The 23,345-nt window shown below is 43.3% G+C and overlaps 1 protein-coding gene across 2 annotated transcripts in view; it reads right to left on the minus strand.

The window, feature by feature from the left end:
• The window catches only part of fmr1 (fragile X messenger ribonucleoprotein 1), a 21,567-nt gene extending 10,621 nt beyond the window's left edge, over window positions 1-10,946 (minus strand). For both annotated transcript variants that reach the window (XM_079509700.1, XM_079509699.1), the window contains exons 1-12: window positions 10,548-10,946; window positions 8,768-8,820; window positions 8,566-8,659; window positions 8,192-8,263; window positions 7,667-7,815; window positions 5,233-5,326; window positions 4,242-4,358; window positions 2,468-2,638; window positions 1,114-1,192; window positions 730-845; window positions 320-406; window positions 1-207 (exon numbers count right to left, since the gene is read on the minus strand). The exon at window positions 1-207 is cut by the window's left edge and continues 49 nt beyond it. In XM_079509700.1, coding sequence (XP_079365826.1) covers window positions 1-207; window positions 320-406; window positions 730-845; window positions 1,114-1,192; window positions 2,468-2,638; window positions 4,242-4,358; window positions 5,233-5,326; window positions 7,667-7,815; window positions 8,192-8,263; window positions 8,566-8,659; window positions 8,768-8,820; window positions 10,548-10,598 — 1,290 coding nt within the window. In that variant the 5' untranslated portion in view covers window positions 10,599-10,946. The remainder of the gene's footprint in view (window positions 208-319; window positions 407-729; window positions 846-1,113; window positions 1,193-2,467; window positions 2,639-4,241; window positions 4,359-5,232; window positions 5,327-7,666; window positions 7,816-8,191; window positions 8,264-8,565; window positions 8,660-8,767; window positions 8,821-10,547) is intronic.
• Window positions 10,947-23,345: the final 12,399 nt, after the last annotated feature.

A 23,345-nucleotide genomic window follows, 5' to 3' on the forward strand; every position in this document is an offset into this window, starting at 1 on the left:
TCCAACTCCAGCGTAAGGCTTCCCTCCACCCCCACCTCCTCCTCCTCCCCTCCCCATACCCTGGCCCATGCCGTTATCAAAGATGTAGGTTTTGTCCTTAAGGTTTCTGGACCCTGCTCCTCCGCCTCCTCCGCCCCCTCCACCCCCTCCGATCTGCCTCAGCTGTTCATCTATCTGCAGACGCTCCAGACGAAGTTGGTCCACCTCCTGTGCAAGTGACATGACAGCATGGCAACATGTAGTCACATACAGTACTAGTCAAGATATCACACCATTTATTGCAAATTTGTCTTAGGAATATAAGGGTGTCCACACTAACCTTGAGGTAGTTGAGGTGGTAGTCCAGCAGTACTTTAGCATTGGAAATGCTCTCCTTGGTCCCCACAAACACAAATGGAACCAATCCCTGAGAGAGAGAGATAGATAGAAGAAATAACGAGTGAGTGGCATCCGAATTGTTTAAATAGCACTCGAGTGAATGAAACAGATTCCCCTCTCATGGAGTAGATATGGATTCTAGTGATGTGCGACACTAATTAAAGCACTGTAACCCGGTAACAATAAATGTAATGTCAAACTCTTCACTCAGATACTTTACACAAATAAAAAACATAATAAATGACAACAGCCATTGGGATATTGTGCTGAGACGCTGCTAGCTGATGGCCCAGACACTTGCCAACAAGTTGCTAAGATACATTTGTGATGGCTGAGTTCAGTCCTACTGACCTCGTCATCTGGAGCTACAGGCTTTTTGTCGCTCTCTGGCTCGATACGAACCCGTACCACACCAGACTTATCAACCACTTCCTGGATCAGCTTCCCGTTCTTACCGATCACCTTCCCTGGTGGGCAGAAAAAGGGGGAATACAGTGTTACAAGTGGTCATGGTAAATAAATGTTAAATAGTGCATTTACATAGTGCCTATAAAGCGCTTTAAAATGTGAATTACATTCACATAACGATGGCTGAGGCAACCATACAAAACACCAACCTCGTCACACACCAAAGTGTCTTGCTCAAGTGTGACACATTAATACTATGCCAAGAGGAGCCAGGGATCTAACTGGTAACCTTCAGATTACGAAATGAAGTAATTTCAGGATTCTTACCTACTAAGATCCTAGGAACTTTGATGACATCTTCAGAGAACTCTAAGAAACTCCTGGCTTTACGGACAGCCTCCTGATCCTGAGGTAGAAATACATTGCATGTCAATCAATGTGTCTTTATGGATGGTGCATTTATTCGGAAACAGACGCTGTTCCCTTTCTGTCATCCTTTTTCTCGTTCTCTCCACGTTGGCGACTCAGTTTGTTTTGGTTGTTGCAAGTGAAAGTGTGTGAGAGCACTGCGTGCGTCACCGTAAAGGGTCCGGTACGGCGCCACAGTGCAGTCCCAGATTAGTTCCGCCAATTCGCTCCGGTAATGTTATGTAAAAAAAAATCACACCCGTGTGAAGTGAGTGGTGCAACTCCGTGTGGGGGTGGGGGGGGTGCCGAGCAGCCCCGTGTCCGAAATGTTCCAGACCCCCAGGAACGCGCACAGGGGGCCGGGCGGTTCCGGCGTGCCACCCCACGGTTGAGAAATGACAGTTAGCGTGTGACGGTCCCTCTACTGTACCCTCTACTATCATATATATACGTGCGTGCGTTTGTGTGCGCGTTACGTTGCGCACAGGTGGTGAAAAACAACCATGCTGTTTTCATGCTCATACCCAGCCAGGCACCCAGCCAGCCAGCTACCCAGCCACACACATAGCTCCGTAAGGGAGTGGTTGCACCACTCAAAAAATACATTATATAATCGAAGTTTGACCTTTGAATAATCGTTCATGATGGCATCGCGATGAATCTATTCGTTAATACTCTTTTTTTTGCACCATATATATATACAGTATATATGCATGGATCCATCTAGCTTACCTCTCAAAAAATGTGGAAGGTAAAGGTCTCTTCATCCAGGTCTATAGTGGTGACTCCTGGGACCTTACGGGTCCATATATATACAGTATATATGCATGGGTCCATCTAGCTTACCTCTCCATAAATGTGGAAGGTACAGGTCTCTTCATCCAGGTCTATAGTGGTGACTCCTGGGACTTACCTCTCCATAGATGTGGAAGGTACAGGTCTCTTCATCCAGGTCTATAGTGGTGACTCCTGGGACTTACCTCTCCATAGATGTGGAAGGTACAGGTCTCTTCATCCAGGTCTATAGTGGTGACTCCTGGGACCTTACGGGCTTGGGTTAGCTTACCTCTCCATAGATGTGGAAGGTACAGGTCTCTTCATCCAGGTCTATAGTGGTGACTCTTACCTCTCCATAGATGTGGAAGGTACAGGTCTCTTCATCCAGGTCTATAGTGGTGACTCCTGGGACCTTACGGGCTTGGGTTAGCTTACCTCTCCATAGATGTGGAAGGTACAGGTCTCTTCATCCAGGTCTATAGTGGTGACTCCTTACCTCTCCATAGATGTGGAAGGTACAGGTCTCTTCATCCAGGTCTATAGTGGTGACTCCTGGGACCTTACGGGCTTGCTGAATGTTTGCTCCATGGGTCCCAATGGCCAGACCCATTAGATCATCCCTCACTACAAACTGCTCATGAAACCTTGACGCCAGCTGTCTCGAACTCTACGGAAACAGTGGAGCGATTGAAAGAACAAATAGGAAGCACAAAGACGACAAAAAGGACAGAGCAGAGGCTGTAAGAATAAATACTAAACAAAAGGCATGCATTCTGACGGACATGCCTAATGAATGTTGTCTTCAGAGTACTGTTCATACCTGCGACACACTACTACTGTGGGCAGATCATATTGGATTACAATTACACAGGGCTACTGGCGGCCCGGGCCCCCTAGTGGCCCTTGGAGTCATTTTTCTTTTTTAAAGAAAGAAAAAAAACATTTTTTTTTTAAGAGAGAAAGTTACAGGTATGATGTGTGCAATATATAAAGTGCTAGATTATCATAACTAGCCCTTACCCGTTGTGAGATATTGACCCCCCCCCCCCCCCCCCGCCGGGGGTACTGCGCCCTGTGTGCGTTTTTAATTCACTAATACATTCATTATTAATCATTAATGTGTAAAATCAAAAAAAGGGCTTAGTTAAGACCTCCACATTATTATGGTCAATGCCTGTGTGAAAAGTGGGAGCGATTGGTGCAGGTGGTGAGGAGATACGGCTGTGTTTCTGACACACATTGATTCATTCAGACAGACATTGACTGAATTATAGTATGATGATGATGAAGTATGATGATTATAGTACGACGATGATGATGATGATGATGATGATGACAGTAATCCTAAATTATATTCTATCATATTCAAGGGCTTTTGGAGAGAAATTAGACAGACTCCTGCAGAGTGTGTGTCTGCGTTTGTATTTTCAGCTAGTGCTCGTTGACGCTCGTTCTGTCAAATAGGTCTATTCTAAGGTATAGCATATACTTGTATAGACATAAATCACCCTGTGCTCATACTGTGCACAAATGTATTAGCCTACATAGCCTAAATCTTTGTGTTTGAACACAAAATACATTTGTAGAATCCACGCTGTGCAGCCCTCCACACACAATCATTCTACAGTTGTGGCCCCCGACCTAATCTAGTTGAATACCCCTGCACTACAGTAACTCCCCAGTCTACTGCAACAGAGGTGGCAAGAGAAGGAACGAGTGCGTAGATTGTGTAGGTCAAGGTTTATATTGTAAAAATGGGAGTTTAGCCAAAAGCTTGCATTCGACCCTCATTAAGAGAGCTTCATAGACCTCCAAAAAAGTAGGTCGATTTCAAACTGGTTTGATAAATACCAACAGATTTTATTTTGAAGTCCACCTACTGGAGGTCCAGTTTAATTTCAACTAAGTTGACACTGTTCGGTATAATGCTAAACTATTCATTGAAATGAAAAGAAAAAGGAATAATTTGTTTGGGGTGACAGGCAAAAAAAAGAACCCTGCTAGAATCATAGCACTTGACTGTCAGGGGCAGCCCCACGGCGGATCAAATATTACATCTTAATGGATTCAAGCACACAGCGCTTTTTCTAATTGTGGAGAAGGGAGATGTCCTCCTTAAATAATTATAGTTTAAGTCATACTGTGTAACTTTTTCAATTAAACAAAACATATTTCTAATATTTCAGCGTAACCAGTATCCTGATTTCTAGCAAAGTACTGCATAAGAGTTTGCCGTGTGTGTGCGTGTGTGTTTGAGTGCGTGCGTGTACCTCTAGTTGCCTGTTAGCCTCTTCATTCCTCTGCATCAAAGACATTTTGGTGCGAAGACTTCTGAAGTGCATGTCAATCATCATATTGGCTCTCTTCGTTGAAACCTCATTCACCGACTGAAATCAATCAATTCTATCATAAATGCACATAATATGCAAAGAATATCATATTACCCAATGATATTTGACCATGGGCTTGACATTATAAACTGTTTGTTTGTCTTGACTGGGCATCTCAACGAACAAAATTGTCCGTGTTCATTTGGTCAGGGTGCAGCTGAACTCAGAGGAATAGCATGGTCCTCCACATGCGTTATGTCCTCCCCTCACTGTCAGATGAAAAGAACCTGGCAACTGGCAGTGTCACATGTAGTACTTTCCTTATCTTTGATAGTTATTCAAACATTAAAAGGGTAGGCACAATAAGCTAAGGCTTCAGCCTACACCTATTTCACTGATGAAGGCATTGTATTAAATTGCTTGATGACCAGAGGTGACATGCTCATCTACACCCTCCCTAACAAACCAACCAGTAGAGGTCAGCAGCGACAAGGGAAATTATTTAATCACTGAAAAGTATTAACAAGAGCTTGTGACTAACCACTTTTTTCTATTTCCTTAAAATGTACAGTTTTGAACATACTGTACAAGGTTTCCTCCAGACAGAGCTTATGCACTCTCTTACTACCCACAGTTCCCAGTAGACCCACTGTTTGACAGAATGGAATATAATGTATCAAATATTTTGCTCAAATAATCTCACGTTTATTCCTAATCTTTTTACCGTCTGGCAAAAAAAAGAAATACAGGAGGTAAAGTGACTGTTTATTTTGTTCGACGGGCAACCAAGCGGCTGGTGTCTATTTTCTCATCGTGGTCAGTCGGGCAGGACGTCTTTCCCTGAATGACGCTGCTATAGTCTTTTGTGTGCTTTGCAAAACGAATAAGGAACAAATGGTTATTTTTGTTGTGAAAGGCAAATATAACCTACCAGGATGATCACTTGCTTTTTCTCTGAATCGAAGGTGATGCTGAATGCTCCCACAGCCTTCTTAAAGTCTTTATGTGTTGACTCCTTGGAGCACCTAACGGCACAAGCACACGCAAGCAGACAGTTGAAAAAAGGTTAAATTAAAATAGTTTAGTGAATACAATAGTCTAACAGTCCTGTATGCTCCATAGTTAACCCATTTAGACCCGAGTTAAAAACATTCATTTTTACGATTTTTCAAAAATAGCAGACCTACAAGCTCCTATGAGCTTGTAGATCTGCTATTTTTCAATAGCTAAGTTATAACATAATGTTTAAAACACCAAAAGGGGTTCCCGCCCAAAATGGGTTAACTTCCCAGCGAGAAAGGAAGTCTATCCATGACATTATTTACAGGATTGCTGCTCCATCCATTTTAAAGCACCTCGACACGGTGTACCATTCTGCCATAAGATGGGTCACTGGTGACAGTTACGGTACCCATCATTGTACACTCTATGTCTATGGGAACGCAGGCTTATCCTCTCTGTCCGAGAGATGTGATAAGCACTGGTATTTATTTATTTTCAAAGCCATCTCAGGAATGGTCCCCCCTTACATTTGCCTATTAAGTACCTATTAAACCTGTTCTAGTGACTTCCAGATCCTCAAGGTTCCATTTGCTAACACAAAGCTAGGTAAAGCAGCATTCTCTGTTAGTGCTCCTTTTGATTGGAATGAGATCCAGAAGTCCTTAAAAATCACATCACTGCCTTCCCTGGGACAATTCAGGGAAATTATTTCCAGCACTTTTGCTCAACATTGTAATTGTTTTCATTAATTATCTGTCTCTTATAGTTCTTTAGTTTTGGTATCATATGTTTTCTGATTCGTATATTTAAGATTTCTGTTGTAAATTGCTGACTTGTATATTGTTGATTTGTGTTCTGTATTCGGGCTACATTGAAAATGAGGGCCTGCCCCTCAATTGTACTCCGAATTGAAATAAAGGTTATGATGATGATGATGACTCTGAGATATGGAGAAATGTACAGAGGTTCGGGACTCAAAATCACTGTCTTTTAAAACACGTCTGCACATCTTACCTTTTCGAGTTTTGTTTTTAGTATGTACTCTCTTCAATGTACTAGGTGTTAATTCTCTATCTTGATTGACTTGTGATATTTCTTGCTTGCGTCTAACTTCCCACTTGCCCATGGTTTAGTAAACACTACTTTAAAATGACGGCTACATTTGGCTGCAGCAGATCTACCCAATCTGCTGCTTCCCGTGCTTTCGTCAATTCAAAAAAGAATTTGCCTGCTTAGACCTAAACAAAGCTGGTGAGATTCTTCAGCTGTGCCTGATAGACCGAACAGTTTATTTCATTAAGGGATTTGTTGGAAAAACCTAGTGTATCCAGGTACCAAGGGGCAGATGGTGTTATGGCAGGAGGCATGAGACTGACCCAGTCCTGCTGTATTTTTGTATATGGACACACATGCGCCTTCTTTGTGTGTCCTAGGGCTGGGCCAAATGTAATTTTGTTTTACACTGAAGCTTCTCTGGACATGTTTTGGAAGCCCTGCAGCTTACTTCTCATATTATATAAAAAAAAACATGAGAATTGACCTGGTCCTTGCGAGCAATCATATCTGCCCATTAAAATAATCTATTCAGTACTGCAAAGGCAACGGATTCGTATGAAAATCAACCGATAATCACCAGTAGGTTACTTATCACTAGAATGCAATCGAGCCAGCAGGCTCGCCTGGAGCCGACTGGCTGTGATTATGAAACGCAGAGACCGTTGGTCGCGTTGTCAGCCTATTACTAACCGTAACGTTAACCCTAACCTCAGTCTTAACCGGCCACGTAAGTCCCCTAATCTCATATCGGTCATAAGCGTTAAATGTAAGTCAGTTTCACGATGTTTTCGCTTCGGCAGCAGTAATATCACTTCCGCGTTTCCTAATCGCAGCCAGTATGGTATCAGGTACGGTCGCCCATAATCCATCTCGCCCTCGCTTTTTTCCACAGACCTCACGCCGACCGCTCGGTGCGGCGGTTCTTGTATTCTTTATTTTGTTTTACTGAGAATAAGGTTAGAAATACGTTTAGGGTTAGGCATAGTTTTACTACTTCGAGTGATAAGTAACCTACTGGTGATTATCGGTTGATAACATTCGAAGCGGGTGGCAAAGGTACACTACTTATGGAATCATAGACTACTTCTCCTGAGCATACGCAGTGCATTAAGTACTGAGCGAGCTACAAGTTCTTAACACGTCACAAATGCTTGCGTTTTCTCTGGTTAATCCATCTATAAATGTGCAAAATCTTTAAGTGCACATGTGTATCTGCCTTTTGTGTATCTCAAGAACTGTTCAACCTATCAAATTCCCAACTCCTGTGTGCATGCATGTGTATGTGTGTGTGAGTCAGTCCAACTAACATCTGCCGTAGGTCCTCAGGCACATCCAGTCTGATCTTGAGGAAGGTGGTTTTGGAGGCTGGTTTGTTTGGGTTGACTGGCCGTAACCGCTCCAGTGTGACAATTTCATTCAAAGTAGCATCGCACGCGGCATACTCTATGACATAAAACTAGAGAAAATGAGAGAGAGGTGGTTAGTTGTGGGGTTGCTGACAGACTGTGACCCCTAACGGTTTCTATTTTCAAGAAACATTAAAACTATAATAGTATTAACTCTATTTAGTGGTTAATGTGTTTCTGAATGCCATAGTGACAGTACTCGATCCCTCCCATCCAAGATGAAAGAAAAATATTCAACAGAATCAACCTCTTTTCTCAGCCAATCCTTGACAAAGACAGTTTTCTTTTTTTTTGCAACAGTAATGTCATCCTTGTTTTAATGTTATGGGCGTGCATAATCTCACACAGATCCCCTGAACACGACAGTTAGAGGGGCTACAATTACATCATTTTGATGGCATGCACTTTTGTTCCTTTTGACCTCACCTCTCCTTTGACCATGCGAACCTTTGCCAACCACCATCCACAAGGCTCCTTGTCATTGGCCCTGGAATACACCTAGACCGCAGAGGCAAAATACTGTGCATTAATTTAATTTCACACACAAAGCCAAGAAGCCTCATAGAGTATATTGTGTGTGTAATATACTCTAACATGTTTGGTTAGATTTGTACCGGCCAATAAACAGATTCTGATTTCACCAAATGAATGAAAAATGCCATCATTGGTAAACTACTAAAGTGGTGCACTTATTATCACTTAGGTCCTAGAAATATCACAGAAAACCAAGTACCTCCTGTGTCACTTGGACTACAGCATTTTTTCTGAGGTAATTACTTAAAGTGATGGATAAGTCCTACCTCCACCTCATCGCTCTCATTAATCTCTTTGCAGACACCTGTTGGAGGAGGGAAACGCACATCCTGGAAAGATATTTGACGTTCTGGCTGCCAACTGTAAACAACAACACATACACAGATGAATGCATGCACACATTAATAGAGAGAGATGCGATGTATGTGTGTGTGTGTGTGTGTGTGTGTGTGTGTGTGTGTTGCTCACTTGTTTTCAAATTGAACAGTTACTGTTCCGTCGTGCACATCCTTCACGAAAGCCTACATAAATACAAACGCAATTTGATCAACACATTAGATTCAGATTCAACTTAATTGTCACATCACAGCATTAAAGGTGGTGGGTGAAGTTCTTTGTCGGACGTACATGCTCCCGTCACTTACAGTTTCAAGAAGGGTTAAATAATAAAGAAAGAATAGAGAAACAAACAGGGAAAATGGACCAGATATGTCAAATATCCTAACGAAAGGAGCGATGTCAGATAACGTGCATGTATAAAAAAATATAAAAGAAACGATATAAAATGTGGTTTTGCCATTTTGATTTAAATACAGTAGCAGCAGATAGTAAAACAGTTCTTTGAGTGTATCGTCTCTTGTCTGCCTGCAACCCTCGTGCAGGTGAGACATCTCCAGTTGGCAGCAAATATGAAACATCGGTCAGTGTAGTGACAGTGTAGCAGCAGCGGAGTGCAAAGCAGTCATATATACACTGAAATATAATCCTGTGTGGCGGACTGTTTCATCAGAAAAGCCTAGCAAGTGGCAACAGGCATGGCTCAGCGCTTGTTCGGCTGGCAGCCGGATGGTTGCCACTGGAAGCTTACTTACATAATTAAAATATGACAATGTAGCCAATAATGGTAGCTACTGTAAGATAAAAGATACAGGAGAATTAGGTACCATTATCCTCCTATTGATAATACCATGGATGCAGATGCAACGAGTATGAACTTAATTGCTGTCGCTGGCAATTTCTTCCATTTTACATCATTTTTATGTTATCAAGAGATTTGTGCTACACTGCTACCAATTGTCTTTCAGCATAATTTAGCACAGACCTTTCTGCCTGCACACATAAAGAAAGCTACAGACAGATTCCTCAGGAGGTAGGAGGATACATGTGGAGTGCAGTGCATATTACAGACAGACCTCCTTATAACAGAGGCTTCAGGCTACATTGTTGGGTAACACCACATACATACATATCATGTACCCTATCAAGAACTATCAATAACACATGTATAATATAAGACTATACTTTAACGTTAAGGAAGTAGGTTTGAAGTTATCTGTTCAAACACCCAGAATGTCAGAGAAAGTATGTGTGTAATCCTTATCTGGACGACTGATGAAATGCCTGTGGACAACCCCAAAATTACTCCAGGTACTATGAATGTGTGCAACACTGATCCAGAGATAAGTCATCCACTCACCCTAGCTGACCCTGCAAATCTGAACTCTGCAATGTGCAATGCGTGTGCATGACAGAACAGGTGGCAATTTGATGGCAGATCAGCTCATAAAATTGACAGCCTTTAGTAGTAAAAAATAAAATCGATGTACTAACCATTAGCAGTAGGTGAATTATTAACATACATAACTGATCTTGTCACTGTCACTGTGCATTACATCCCACTATCCCACTTATTTTCACAAAATAAGACAGGTATTTTCTACATCAGATCTGCATGCATGACAGCCAGGCTTCCAAGGTGCTGCATGCCAACATTACATGATCATGACAAACGCAGAAATCCATGTGCCATCTATACAGTAACATTGGTCAGTTAACCATCAGTGAGGATAAACGTGTAGCATCAATGCAGCTAACAGATCAAGCGTTATTTAAAAGATTCCTGCACACTTGAGGCAGCTATGGGAGGCCCAATGATTCCCCAGCTAGACGACTGGATAGGTAGGTGTTAGCTGATAGTGTTTCTACATTGCAGGGTCTGGTGACAGCGCTCCAACAATGCGTATCTTACCTTGTAAAAAGCCCCACTAGTCCCTCTCACTTCCACGACTAGCTCGTCCATAACGTCCAGTTAACCAGCTAACTACCGTTAGCTATGTGGGTAGCTAGGTAGCTAGCTGGCTAACGTAATGCTAGCCAAGGCGAAGGGGCTCAGACAGTGGATTTGCGAGTTAGCTTGCTGGCTATATGCGTGAATAATAGGCCACGGCTTATATAGCTAATACTGTTTCTCCTGTTGCTCGCTTGTCTTTCTTGTGTTTCGGTATTGCGTGTTTTTGCAATTCCGCGTTTGCGATGAAACGAAACTGACGCACGTCGTTGACTTTCGGTAACGTCGTTTTAATTGATTCTTATGGGAATAGTGATGAACAAGCTGCTGTGGAGAGCATCTCTCCCTCCTCTGCAGCCCTGTCTCTCAGAACAACAGTCTGTCAAGACAGCAGGAATGTAAACATGACATATCCGGTCCATGTTGTGTTCCAAAATAAAAGGTTCCGGGGAAAAAAGATTCAAAAGGTTAAAAGGTTCAAAACCAACAGGCTACACAGTTGTGGAACTTGTGGAAGTGACATATTCTTGTGCAAAATGTATAGCAACAAACCCAACACAACCCGAGCATACAGGTAGGCTATACATGTGTAAGGCGGCCCCTTTTCCACCAAAAATAACTTTAGTTCTTCTAGAACTGCTTCTGTTTTAGATTCTTGGAACCTAAACCTGGTGGTGCTTTCACGGAACCGGCGCCCATTTTTCGTTCCAGTTAATCCGAACAACTTGTATTAGGCGGGGGAAAAAAGAACTGAACCGGTTCAACCCGTTTTATATAACTCAAGAAGACCAGACTGACTGTAGTAGGCTACTTCTGTACCAGTACAGTACAGTACAGTACAGTACAGTACAGTACAGTACAGTACAGTACAGTACAGTACAGTACAGTACAGTACAGTACAGTACAGTACAGTACTAGCAGTGCCCCTGAGTGGAGAAACAAGGAATGCATTTGTTCCATACTAGAATTTCGCCGCCCTTCGGGCGGCTCATCCTAGTTCCGTTGCAGCGCAATGGGAAGAAGGAAATTGCGAGATTTGACAGACTCCACTTCATGTTTCAGCTGTGTTTTTAAACCCAGTATTGTGCCCTTCACATGTATTAACAGATGGGTATTATTATTATTTGTTGTATTTTATTTTCACATCAAAGCAAATGAAAGTAATGTAAAATAAGCACACATGAAACTGCTTTTTACTGTTTTGGTTTACTTACAATAAGTTAGTGTTTTTGGAAACCAAAAGATGTTGAGAATGGAGCAGAACATACTGTAGTATGTTTTTGTGGGGACCTTGACTGCATTATAGTAGGCCTACAATATTTTGGATTGCAGTGACCCCACATTGTTTGTTCGGGAACAATATTTGTAGTTACAATGAGGGCTACATGAGCCGAAGGGAGAGAAACACGTCGCCTCTCTCCAGTCCGTGCGTATGTTGCTGCTGGTGTCTGAATAACAACGGATCGCAGCGGTGACTGACATAAACGCACAGTTACAAATCAGAGGCACTTCAATAAGAAAACTCAACTAATAACGCTTGTGTGTGTTAATCTGCCCGATGCTGACGTTAGTATATAATGTTTAGATTGTTTTCCTCTTGTACATGCGTTTGTGGGCACAGTGGCAGGGGGTGAAAAGCCGATTTGTCCCATGGTGTGCACTGCAAAACATGCTGAAATCAAACCCCCCACACACACACACACACACACACACACACACACACACACAGTCACTCAGTCACAAATCCTCCACAGTGTGATTACGTGTCTGCAGTGACACTGATGCGAGGTTACAATGAGTCCGTGGTGTGGTGAGACTGGGAAAGGAATACATCGCGGAAGAGCTTGGCATCCGACTGCGCGCGTTGTGTCGATGAGATGGGCGCGTTGGGAAATACCGCGGCGAAGCACACTCGCCTATTAGTTTGCATTGCATTTGCACAGTGCGCTCAGTGCGATATTTGCGAACGTGGCCGTTGTGTGTGTGTGGCTGGCTGCGTGGGGATCGCCAAGGGGGTGGTGAGAACATGAGGGGGATGTAGCACAGCAATCGGTGACCCCTACATTAAGCTGTGTTGCTCCCATCATGCAGTGCAAATGCGTGTTGTAGCAACCGTAGGCAATGGGAAAACAGGATGCAGTGTTGCCAGGTCCGCGAATTGTAAGCGAGTTGTAAGTAGCGTGTTGAATGGCATTTTTTCTGGGCTAGTTTTCATAGACCTGGCAACAAATTAGGCGGGGGTGTCGGTGCTTGTGGCGTGTTTGTGTTTATTATTGATATTGATGTTGTTTGTGAGTGTGGACGGGAGGCGGCTTTAGTGGCAGTGCAATGACAGTGTTTACGCGGGTGTTGTGGAATGTGGTCGTGCGGCGCGACATGAGGAGATAGCCGTGGATCGACGCGGAGGGTAAGGCTGTGTCGTGTTAGTGTGTTGTTGCAGTGTGTGTTGCAGCGTGTTGCAGTGTGTCAGTGACGTAGTAGCTGGTGCCTTTTGTTCCTGTGCGTGCGCTTGGGCACATGTTTTCAAATGTATAATAGATAGGGGATTGCATGATATGATACTCTAACATAGCCTACTATCTACTATCATAACATACTCTGGCATATAAAATGCTGTGCAGAATGCAGATGCACACCCATGTTTTTCGATCCAGGTGTAAAGTGACTATGGTATTGGTACGTGTCTACGTGACTATGAAAGAGGTTTCATTACTGGGTGGATGTCACAAACACTGATCCACTGGCTAGTAAAATAGGGCTGTAAAATATTTTACAACTGGTCAATTCCTAGCTCATGGTCCATACTAGCCTTTGAGTCAAAAATGCAACGTTTCGACCGACTAGGTCTTTACTCTTCAGCAGGCAAATATTCCCCTGAATAGACCTAGTCGGGCGAAACTTAAAATAAAGTAAGTCTCGGAGCTCTACAAACTGGTGTGCGGATGTTCTTCCTCTTCCTTGATGTTTGCCTTGATGCCTGACATCCAGCACCTGGCCTAGTATAGGCATTGAGATGTGCACACAATCTTCTCTGTGAACATAGACTATCTTTTCCATCACTTTCGAGATGGAGCTTAGAATAGAAATAGGGCGGTAGTTGCCAGGGTCTAATTTGCTCCCTTTCTTGTGCAGGGGGGTTACTTTGGCCAGTTTGAAATCTTGGGGGACCTGTCCCTGTTTGATGGAGAGGTTTATTATGTGGGTGATGATTGGAGCTATAGAGTTGGCTGACCAAATTCTGGGCCCCCCACACACATTTTTGTGTTTTTTTTATGTGTAATCCAGGCTTTTGAGGCCCCACACACCCTGGGGCCCTAGAAAGTGTGTCCCACTTTCCCCCCCAGTCCGACACCCCTGCCTCCCCCTATCCACAAGGAGGAGCAGTGCACCAAAGCATTATGGGAATTGTAGTTGCTTCTTGCCCTCAGTCGTCTTACTGGTAAGATAAGTTAAATTATTTGTCATATCTGCACTGTGCAATTTGTGATTATGCCTAAAAGGCAAACTATTTGTTTGTGTGACAAATACTATTGTATTCGGGTGACAATTGATCATCAACTTAAATTTGTAATTGTGACAGCCCTAAGCGCTGCCTGCTGGAGGGAGGAGGACAGGACTGCCAGAAGACAACAACAGAGACCCAGGAGGAACACACTGCCAGTACCACTACCACCACCCATACAACCTACACATGCCCCACCTGCAACATGTGCTGCCAGGAGGACATGAGGGGACGTCATCACCGGATTCGATGGACAACCGTATACAAGGTAGTGTGTGTGTGTGTGTGTGTGTGTGTGTGTGTGTGTGTGTGTGTGTGTGTGTGTGGGTGTGGGGTGTGTGCATGTGCACACGTGCATGTACACGTGTGTGTTGGCGTGTGTGCAAGATGACCGCTATTTCCTCCCAATTTACACCTTGTGTCTGTCTGTGTCTGTGTGTGTGTGTGTGTGTGTGTGACGTGTGTGTGACGTGTGGGAATATGTGTTAGTTGTTGTTTCTATGTTGTGTTGTTCTGTGTGCATGTGTACCATGATGTGAATGTTTTTTAAAGTTATTGCGACTGCAGGTCACATTTACTATGAAATCGTACGTTTTTGTCTGTCAGTCAGTCAGTGTATCACTCAAAATCCCCATACATGGGAAAGCCCCCATATATGGTCCCCAGGTCTCGTAACATCACGTGACATCATCAGGGATGGAGATAGTAAATGCGACCTGCTGTCGCAATTAAGCCAATATATGGAGATCCCTGATATCATCAATATTGGCCAGCAACTCTACATCTGACCTAAAACCTCAAACCCGTAGAACTCCATATATGGATATATGTCAGAACTTGTTCTGACATTGTGCTGACCTGTTCTGACATTCCATATGTTGAATGTTGATCTGACCTCATCAAACCCTGTACACTCAAGACACGCTCCATATATGGCCAGTACAGAATTAATTCCATATGTTGATCTGACCCCCCATGCCAAGCACTCACCCAGCAGTCTGCTGTCACCCAGGCGAATATGTTGATCTGATCCCCCATTCCAAAGCGCCAGCACTCGCCCATAGTCTGCTGTCACCCAGGCGGATGCGTGCAGGCTTCTCACCCTCAGGTGTCTTACTGGTTTTTAACCAGTAAGACCACCCTAGTCTAAGGCCTAAAAGTCGTGGGTGGAGCATCGTACGTACCAGTAATGCAACCAGTCAACCATTCCCAATTGTGCACCTGTAGAAGTTGCAGAGTATTCTGCAGTCCTTGTAGATTCTCTTCAGCCTAGAAAAGGAACAAGAGCCATTATTTTTGCTACCTTAACGAAGGTGCCCAAGCGTTGTTGTGTGTAAGCTTAACTCACTCTCTACACCGGCCCGGCATTCCGTGAATTGTGATTCAGGGCATTTGTTCCCTGAAGCCTGCTGTAATATGTACTATCTCTGTTGTTTTGCTGATGTTGAGATGGAGGTTGTTATCCTGACACCATGATGTCAGGGCTCTCACTTCCACTCTGTTGGTAATGTCGTTGTCTGTAATCAGGGCTCTCACTTCCACTCTGTAGGCAATGTCGTTGTCTGTAATCAGGGCTCTCACTTCCACTCTGTAGGCAATGTCGTTGTCTGTAATCAGGCTGGTGACGGTGGTGTCACTGTCATCAGCACACTTTAGGAAGGAGTTTGAGCTGCGTATGGCCACACAGTAGTGACTGAACAGGGATTGCAGAATGAGGCTGAGCACACAGCCCCAGTGGGCTGAGCTCCACTGTGCTAAAGAGTCAGTGTGGAGGAGATGCTGGTGCCATTCTGCACCACTTGGAGTCTGTCTGTCTGTCTGTCTGTCTGTCTGTCTGTCTGTCCGTCCGTCCGTCCGTCCGTCCGTCCGTCCGTCCGTCCGTCCGTCCGTCCGTCCGTCCGTCCGGTGGTCCAGTGGTCCAGGGTCCAACTGCACAGCGCATTGAATCCTAGGTCTCTGAGCTTGATGAAGAGCTCGGAGGGCACAACACATTAGGGTTGAATACTGAACTATTGTCAACTAGATAAAGTGCCCCTCGGGGCACAGGTCTCCACCAGGGCAGGTCAGGTTGTGGCCTCCTGGTGGCGCTAAAATAGGCCAATGTGAAAAGGGTGCCATTTCTTCTTACGCCTTGGATGGCAATTGGATGATTTGAGGCATTTTGTTGAGGCATTTGTTTTGCAAAAATCCACCTGTTGGTGGCGCTATAACAGGCCAATGTGAAAAGAGTGGCATATATTCCTCAGCCTATTAGGAAAGTCTGTGAAAGATTTCACGTAAATTGCACGCTGCGTTCATGATTTGAGGCATTTTGTTCCAAAAATGCCACCAATCCTGCAAACTTTGAAAGCCAATGTTAATGAGGTAATTGTCTGCTGACCTGTTTTATCTGTAGGCAAACTGTATAATGTTTCAGACAGAGACAACAAAAAACAACTTTGCTATTGTGTGTGATGCTGTGGAGCCAAATCCACCAAACATGATTTTAGTATTGAACAGAAGTGACTATATCGAGGGCCCCTTCACCAAAAGACAAACCATTTTTAGTAAATTTGGTCTATTGCTATAAATTATGTTGGTCCAGAATAGTGGTGTTGGTGTACAATACATTTTTGTGTGTGAAATTAATGCTTCAATTCTTAGCCACAAGATGGCGGTGTAGTATAGATTTCCATCCTCTTATTCTGTGTTCACTTTTCTGTGCTCCTCTCTCTTACTTTATGATGTTCCTCTCTCCCCCTCTCCCTCCCTCCTGAGAGAAAAACTCCAAAAATGCTTCTTCTACCAATATGTCCAGTAAATCACTGGTTACACATGCATGCTGCATTGGCCAGTAGTTCTCAAAGTGGCTCCTTGAGGGAAAAGGAAGTGTTTTATTTTTTGGCACAAAACCTTTTGAAATGTGGGTCCACAACCATACATATATATACAGTACATTTGGGGAGTCGTTGAGATGAAAATGTTTGAGAACCAATACCATACAGTAGGCTATTTACTCTGTCTACCATCCTTTCACTGGCTCAGGCTAAATTGGCATTTCAATAAAAGGGCAGTCTAAATGCCTTCTGGCCATTACTTCCTTTGCACTCCAGTCAGTCTACTGACCGCATGGCTCACGGGAAACAACAATTGATTGGCGGGAGAATCGTTATAGTACATTGAGGTTTTGGCCCCCCTCCCCCCGTCCCTTGCCCCAGGGTTGGCAGTTCATCTCTGTCAAACAGAAAATCTCTATCCACCAGAGAATAAATGTCTGGCTGTTAACACAGACGTAGCATTTACATTGCTGCATGTTACATGTTAATGCTGTCACACTGTGCTTGTATCCATTGATTTTCTAGGTATTTATTCTGTTTATTTAACCACGTATATATTTGAACCCAGGTCTCCTGCATGGGACATCAAAGACTTTAGCCCTCATCCAATGCATAGCACACAGGTTTTGGGGTGGGGCCACTGGGGGACCAAATCAATTGTAAAGGAGAAGAAAATGGCCCTTGGGCTTGCCATTATTTTGGGCTTGCCATTATTGTAAAAGAAGAAAAAAAAAGTAAAAACTTCAAAATCTCAAAACATTTCAGTGAAAATGCCAGATCTACAAGCTCACGATAAATCGTGATGCAACAAGTTGTGAGCTTGTAGATTGGCAATTGGTCTTGAATCTCTCTGGACTTAACTGAGCTGAACAAAATTTAACTAAACTGAACTCCATTAGTGGATGTATTTGTTTACTTTGGAATATAGTGCTAACTTTACACTTGTGTTTTGTAATGCCAAGGTGCATGCCATGGCCAGTGTGTTGCTGAAACAAGCCAGGCAGCATAGGGGCTCGTCAAGGCTTTATGCTGGCACAGCACTGTTTAGTGCATGTGTTTCTCTCTTACTTTATGATGTTCCTCTCTCTCTCTCTCTCTCTCTCTCTCCCTCAGTGTGTCTTGCTCTTTCTCTGGCCTAGTTCAAGACTTCAAGTGACCATACCATGTTGTTTCTTTATGCCAGTGAGTCTGTTTCTTGGAAAGCAGCAAGTCTGAAGGAAAAACAAATCACTGTTCCATTGTGGAAGAATCCCATTGTCTTAACTACTAATCCTAAGCCCCTGCATGACCTAGCCAAGACATGGGGAGTATCATCATTTGCATTGCTCAAGCGGTGTATTTCCATATCTAGATGCTGAATCTTAGCCATGCACAGCGCAGTACAGAGCGTTCAGACCTGTTCTAGCCTGGAGGACAGGCCAAGTCTTATAGTGGTACTTAACTTTTTTTACATTTTAGGTATGTAGCCGACAGCTGTAACCAGAACAATGCACAATGCATCGGTGTAGAAAAAGCAACTGTTGTTAAATCATCTGCATTATAATATCAGTGCCACAGTACCCAGACGCTATTCCTTGTATCACTGAATGACCTTGTTTGGGGATGCACCAGTACCACAATACAAGTACAATAGAGTTTGAATAAATCAGGATGAGACACAATTTTATCCACTGGTGTTTCTTCTTTCCTTCACTCCTTCCTTTCTATCTAGCTTTCTTTATTCGTCCTCACTGCCATTGTGAATTGTAAGATCTAACAGAATAGCGCGATTAAAAATAGGAATGCACAGAAAGAAGTAGCTCTGGTCCATAGCTCTAATGCGTTTCATTTAGAGCTATGTTACTCTCAACTTCCGCCGCTCGCATGAATGCAGACCAGCCTCTCCTCTTTAGCGTAAATAAAAATAACGTTTTTGCTACTCACCAAAACAAAGACGGGTTGTGTCATTAGAAAGCCTACTTTCCTTAGTGGACGCACTCTGGGCCCCCCACCACACGTATAAACTGTACTTTTTGGCCAGAAAGGGATTTTTTTCACCGGAGGAAAAATATTCTCTATGAGGCAGTTCTCTGGGCAATATCGGTAGAAGGCGCAGTGGAGTAACTAAAAGTATTTTTTTCCCGGTGGAAACAAAATCCCCTGTTGGCCAAAAAGTACAGTTTATACGTGTGGTGGGGGGCTCAGAGCGCGTCCACTAAGAAAAGTAGGCTTTCTAATGACACAACCCGCCTTTGTTTTGGTGAGTAGCAAAAACGTTCTTTTTATTTACGCTAAAGAGGAGAGGCTGGTCTGCATTCATGCGAGCGGCGGAAGTTGAGAGTAACATAGCTCTAAATGCAACGCATTAGAGCTATGGATCAGAGCTAAGAAAGAAGTAGAACTGCGTTTCATTGCAGTTAAAACTTGGGCCTGATTCCCTGAATTTTACTCTGGCACGCACGCACGCACGCACGCACGCACGCACGCACGCACGCACGCACGCATGCACACACACACACACACACACACACATTTTCTCCCCACATTTCTCCCTACTTGCAATGTGAGAACGTCATAGCTTCATTGAGTGGCATTGTATACCTTTATAACCATAATGAATGTCCAAGGCAATCTTTACAGCTGTCAGTAGCTGCTCCTCCAGGTGCCACTAGTGACACGTTATCGATGTGTCTGAGAGTTTTCAAAAAACACCATGAGATGTCAGTTATGTTTTCAGCCTAGTTCTCATCCAGTGAATCCCAATGTGATGTATTATTATTAACCATTTTAACCCTGGGGTCCCAATTTTGGGCACATATAGACATATTTGAAAGATTCCACTGAAGAAGTACGAGCTCACAGCGCATCTCAAGACATGGTGTGAGCTTGTAGATCGGAGAGTTCTGAAATATTTCAAAACTATAATATACACTTGGTGCATATTGTTCTGCTACTGACAAAGGTTCAAATATATATAGTGTATACTACATACTGTATATAGTCTTCACATCAACATGGGTTGTACATTGTTTAACAAAGGGCTTCCCACACACCTTGAGGCAATAAACTGAACGGAAAGGAGTTCAGAGTTCCAACACATTAGACTCCAGTGCCAACCTTTGCAAAACCCTTCTATAAATTAACAGTCAAGGTCAAGGTCTGTGTTTAAACTAAAGCTGTCACCTGCGGCCCATGAGCATAACTCAAACAGATTAACTCGCAGGGAAACTGAGTGGTAGGAGATATTGAACCTCTGTTAATGCTGAGCTCTTCCTAATAGAATATGAGTGTGTATGAGGTGCTTGTGTGTGCACTTCTATACTGCAAGTAAGTCTGTATGAGTGTATGTAAAATGTGTACTGTATGTGCATACATGTGCGTACAAGAATATAGAGTGGAATATACTCAAATTAATTGCATTCTTTATGCAAATGCACAATTTCAAAGTGCATTTACAAGGTGTGTGTGTGTGTGCGTGTGCGCGCGTGCGTGTGTGCGTGCGTGCGTGCGTGCGTGCGTGCGTATTATGTGAGTGTACATTAAGATATTCTTATTTGCTGAATGTCAGTGTCTTGTTCCCTGATATATTTTGGCTGGTACTATATGAATGTGTTGGAGTTATGTTTCAACCGCTGAAAATGTTCCATTCAGATGCATGCAGCGATACTGCATAATTCATTTAGTATGGTGTATCAATTATGGTTTTGTTGCATCACTGGCATTGTTCACCTCACAAAGAGAGAGAGAGAGATCAATGTCAATTAATAGAGAGATACTGTAGGGAATTCATTTTGAATCATTACATTTTACTACTAGATATGGTCATAGAGTCATCTCCAAAATCAATAAAGGTTTGACAGTTTTATTTACATGTTGAGCACTGCTTCTATCATAGCTATCACGTTTCCATTTTTGTGGTTACCTTACCTGTAATTAAAAGTAGACAACGTTTGTGAGTGTGCATGCTTTCACACACTTTATTTTTTACCCCTCCTAGATTGTTCATTGAAACTTACATTTATAGTTTATATCTGTTAGTAACTCAGCAAACCCGGTCGGTCCAACCTTAGGTTTAGTTTTTGGCTAGAGGGCCCAGGCTTCATCCAATCAGGATGAGAGGAGCCTTCCTCCAATCATGATCGAGTGGGGGCGGGCCATGCTGTTGGCCTGTTGCACGTCCCCCCACTGTAGAGCGTGTGCATGTGCACATCTTGTTACCGGGGCGGACCGTTTTTTTTCTCCAAATCACCCAAATCACTGAATGCTCCTTTAAGTGTTCGTGCAGACGTGCTTGATATGCATGTGTGACTACCAGTCTACCACCTGTCCAAGTGAGTCTCTCAGTTGAACAATAACGTATACTGTACATGGATGGATTCTATACTCTCGTTCAGGTCAATTTAAGAGAGTGCAGAGATGTTCAGTGTTAACTGCGGGGTGTGACGTCTTTGCACTGTTGCATGTGACAGTATCCACTGAAAGAATGCACCTCTTCTACTTGTTGATGTACAAATTGTACGTCTGAGGTCAGGGGTAAAGGCCGTGCAGGTGGGTTTTACGCATTGAGGGTGTCCGACTCCTCTCTATACATAAAGACAGCCATAAGCCAAGTGAGTGCCTGTGCTGAGCACTGTCAACGTTGTGCCTTCCCAGTTGCTGAAAGCTGATAACAGACTAATGTAGTTTTAATATCAAAACATTTTCTACCTACTGTATAGGCTATAAAGCAATATATTTGGACAGGACAGAGTATATTAATGAACATTACATACAAATGTAGCGTATTTATATATTTAGCAGAGATGCTATTTTCCATCCGTAGTCCCCGGACATTGAACACTAAACAAAACTGACATAACAAGACATGAGAGGACAGCATACAAAAACATATGACATTTCAAACATAGTAAAAAGAGAAAATAAGAGTTGAGAGAAATAAGATTAAAACTATTGCTAGGGTAGGCCTACTCTATTGTGGACTGAGAGTCATAAGACTGGTTGTTTTTTGTCAGGTGAAACCACCTGACTAATGAAAGCTCATGAAAACTTCTAAAGTTCTAGCCCTAGTCATACTGACGGCCTAACCTGATTGGCTCCTCTGGCCATTGGGACACCAAGAAACGGCAAAGCTGCCCTCTGGCCAATGGGAAGAGGAGGGGCAAATATCCCTGGCAGCCACGCAGGCTGCAGTGCAGAGCAACGCAGTAGAGAAGCACTGCATGATCACAGTCACACTCACGGGGTGACGGGGAAGGAAGAGTATCGATATAACTAGTACTCGATATAACTTCAAACCAAACGTGGCTGAAACGGCGCAGCCAAAGCAAAGCCACAACAAAACACAGGGGGCGGGGGGGGAGAACACAACGGAGACAGCGCACGCAAACAACGGCCACGAGGCGCGAGGTTGTGACACACAAACTTACACGTTACTAAAATAATAATCATACTAATATGGGGCGGGGGGAGAACACAACGGAGACAGCTCTTCTTTCACCTGACAAATATCACTATGTGATCATTTCTTGTTTAACCACTGTTTCAATTGCCCTTTAAAAGCTGTGAAGGTGGGGATCTCCCTCAGTGTGACAGGGAGCTCATTCCAGTATTGACAACCTTTGATGGAAAGAACATTTTGACTTAAGGTAGACTTTCTGCCATAGACCTCACAGCTCACAGTCACCCCTGGATACAGATCTGGTATCATAACCGCTGTTTCTCTTCCTGTGTATAAACTCCTTGAGAGGAGGAGGAGCCAAATCATTTTAGACATTTATAGATAAAACAGGCACTTTTGACATTTTCAAAGTTCAAAAGATATTTGATCATCCAGCCCTATTTGCATAGTGAAATGCAACAAGTGGGTGTTGCATTTTCACTTGTAAATAGATATTTTACAAGCTACACTGTTGTTCGACTGAGTATGGACTAGCCTTTAGACTTCCTCTTGTGACCTTATACTTTCTACTCTCACCTGTGCAACTGATCTCTCAAAGGATAAAGAAGAAAGAACAATATACAAAAGCTGCCGACTCCTTTTTAAAAGTTTTACAAATCTCTTTGGCACGTGTTCACCGGTTCAATTTGATCAATAGATCTCAAGAAACAATGCTTGGCTCTGCGAATAAACTGGCAAATTCCTGTTATTGATAAATCTCCCGCTTTAAGTTTACAAATGATCCAGCCGTCTACGGCAGTGCCCAGCTAGAGCTGCATACATTGGAAGGAGGCATAAATCATGTCTCTGGTGAGACGTTATGATAAGTCCAGGGTTGCAGGCAGCATTAACACTTGATTGATTACAAATCTGTTCGGGGCATGAAGCATGTGCATGTGTGCAACGCAGCGCACGCATAATCTATGGTGTAAATAAGTGTGTGTGTTACAAAGGTTTATAAATCAGATGCAGACTGAACATAGACTCCCAAGTAATTTATATAAATAATCTTTTTTTATCTATTC

This window comes from Electrona antarctica, assembly GCF_951216825.1.
Source record: "Electrona antarctica genome assembly, chromosome: 1".
Classification (NCBI taxonomy): Eukaryota; Metazoa; Chordata; class Actinopteri; order Myctophiformes; family Myctophidae; genus Electrona; species Electrona antarctica.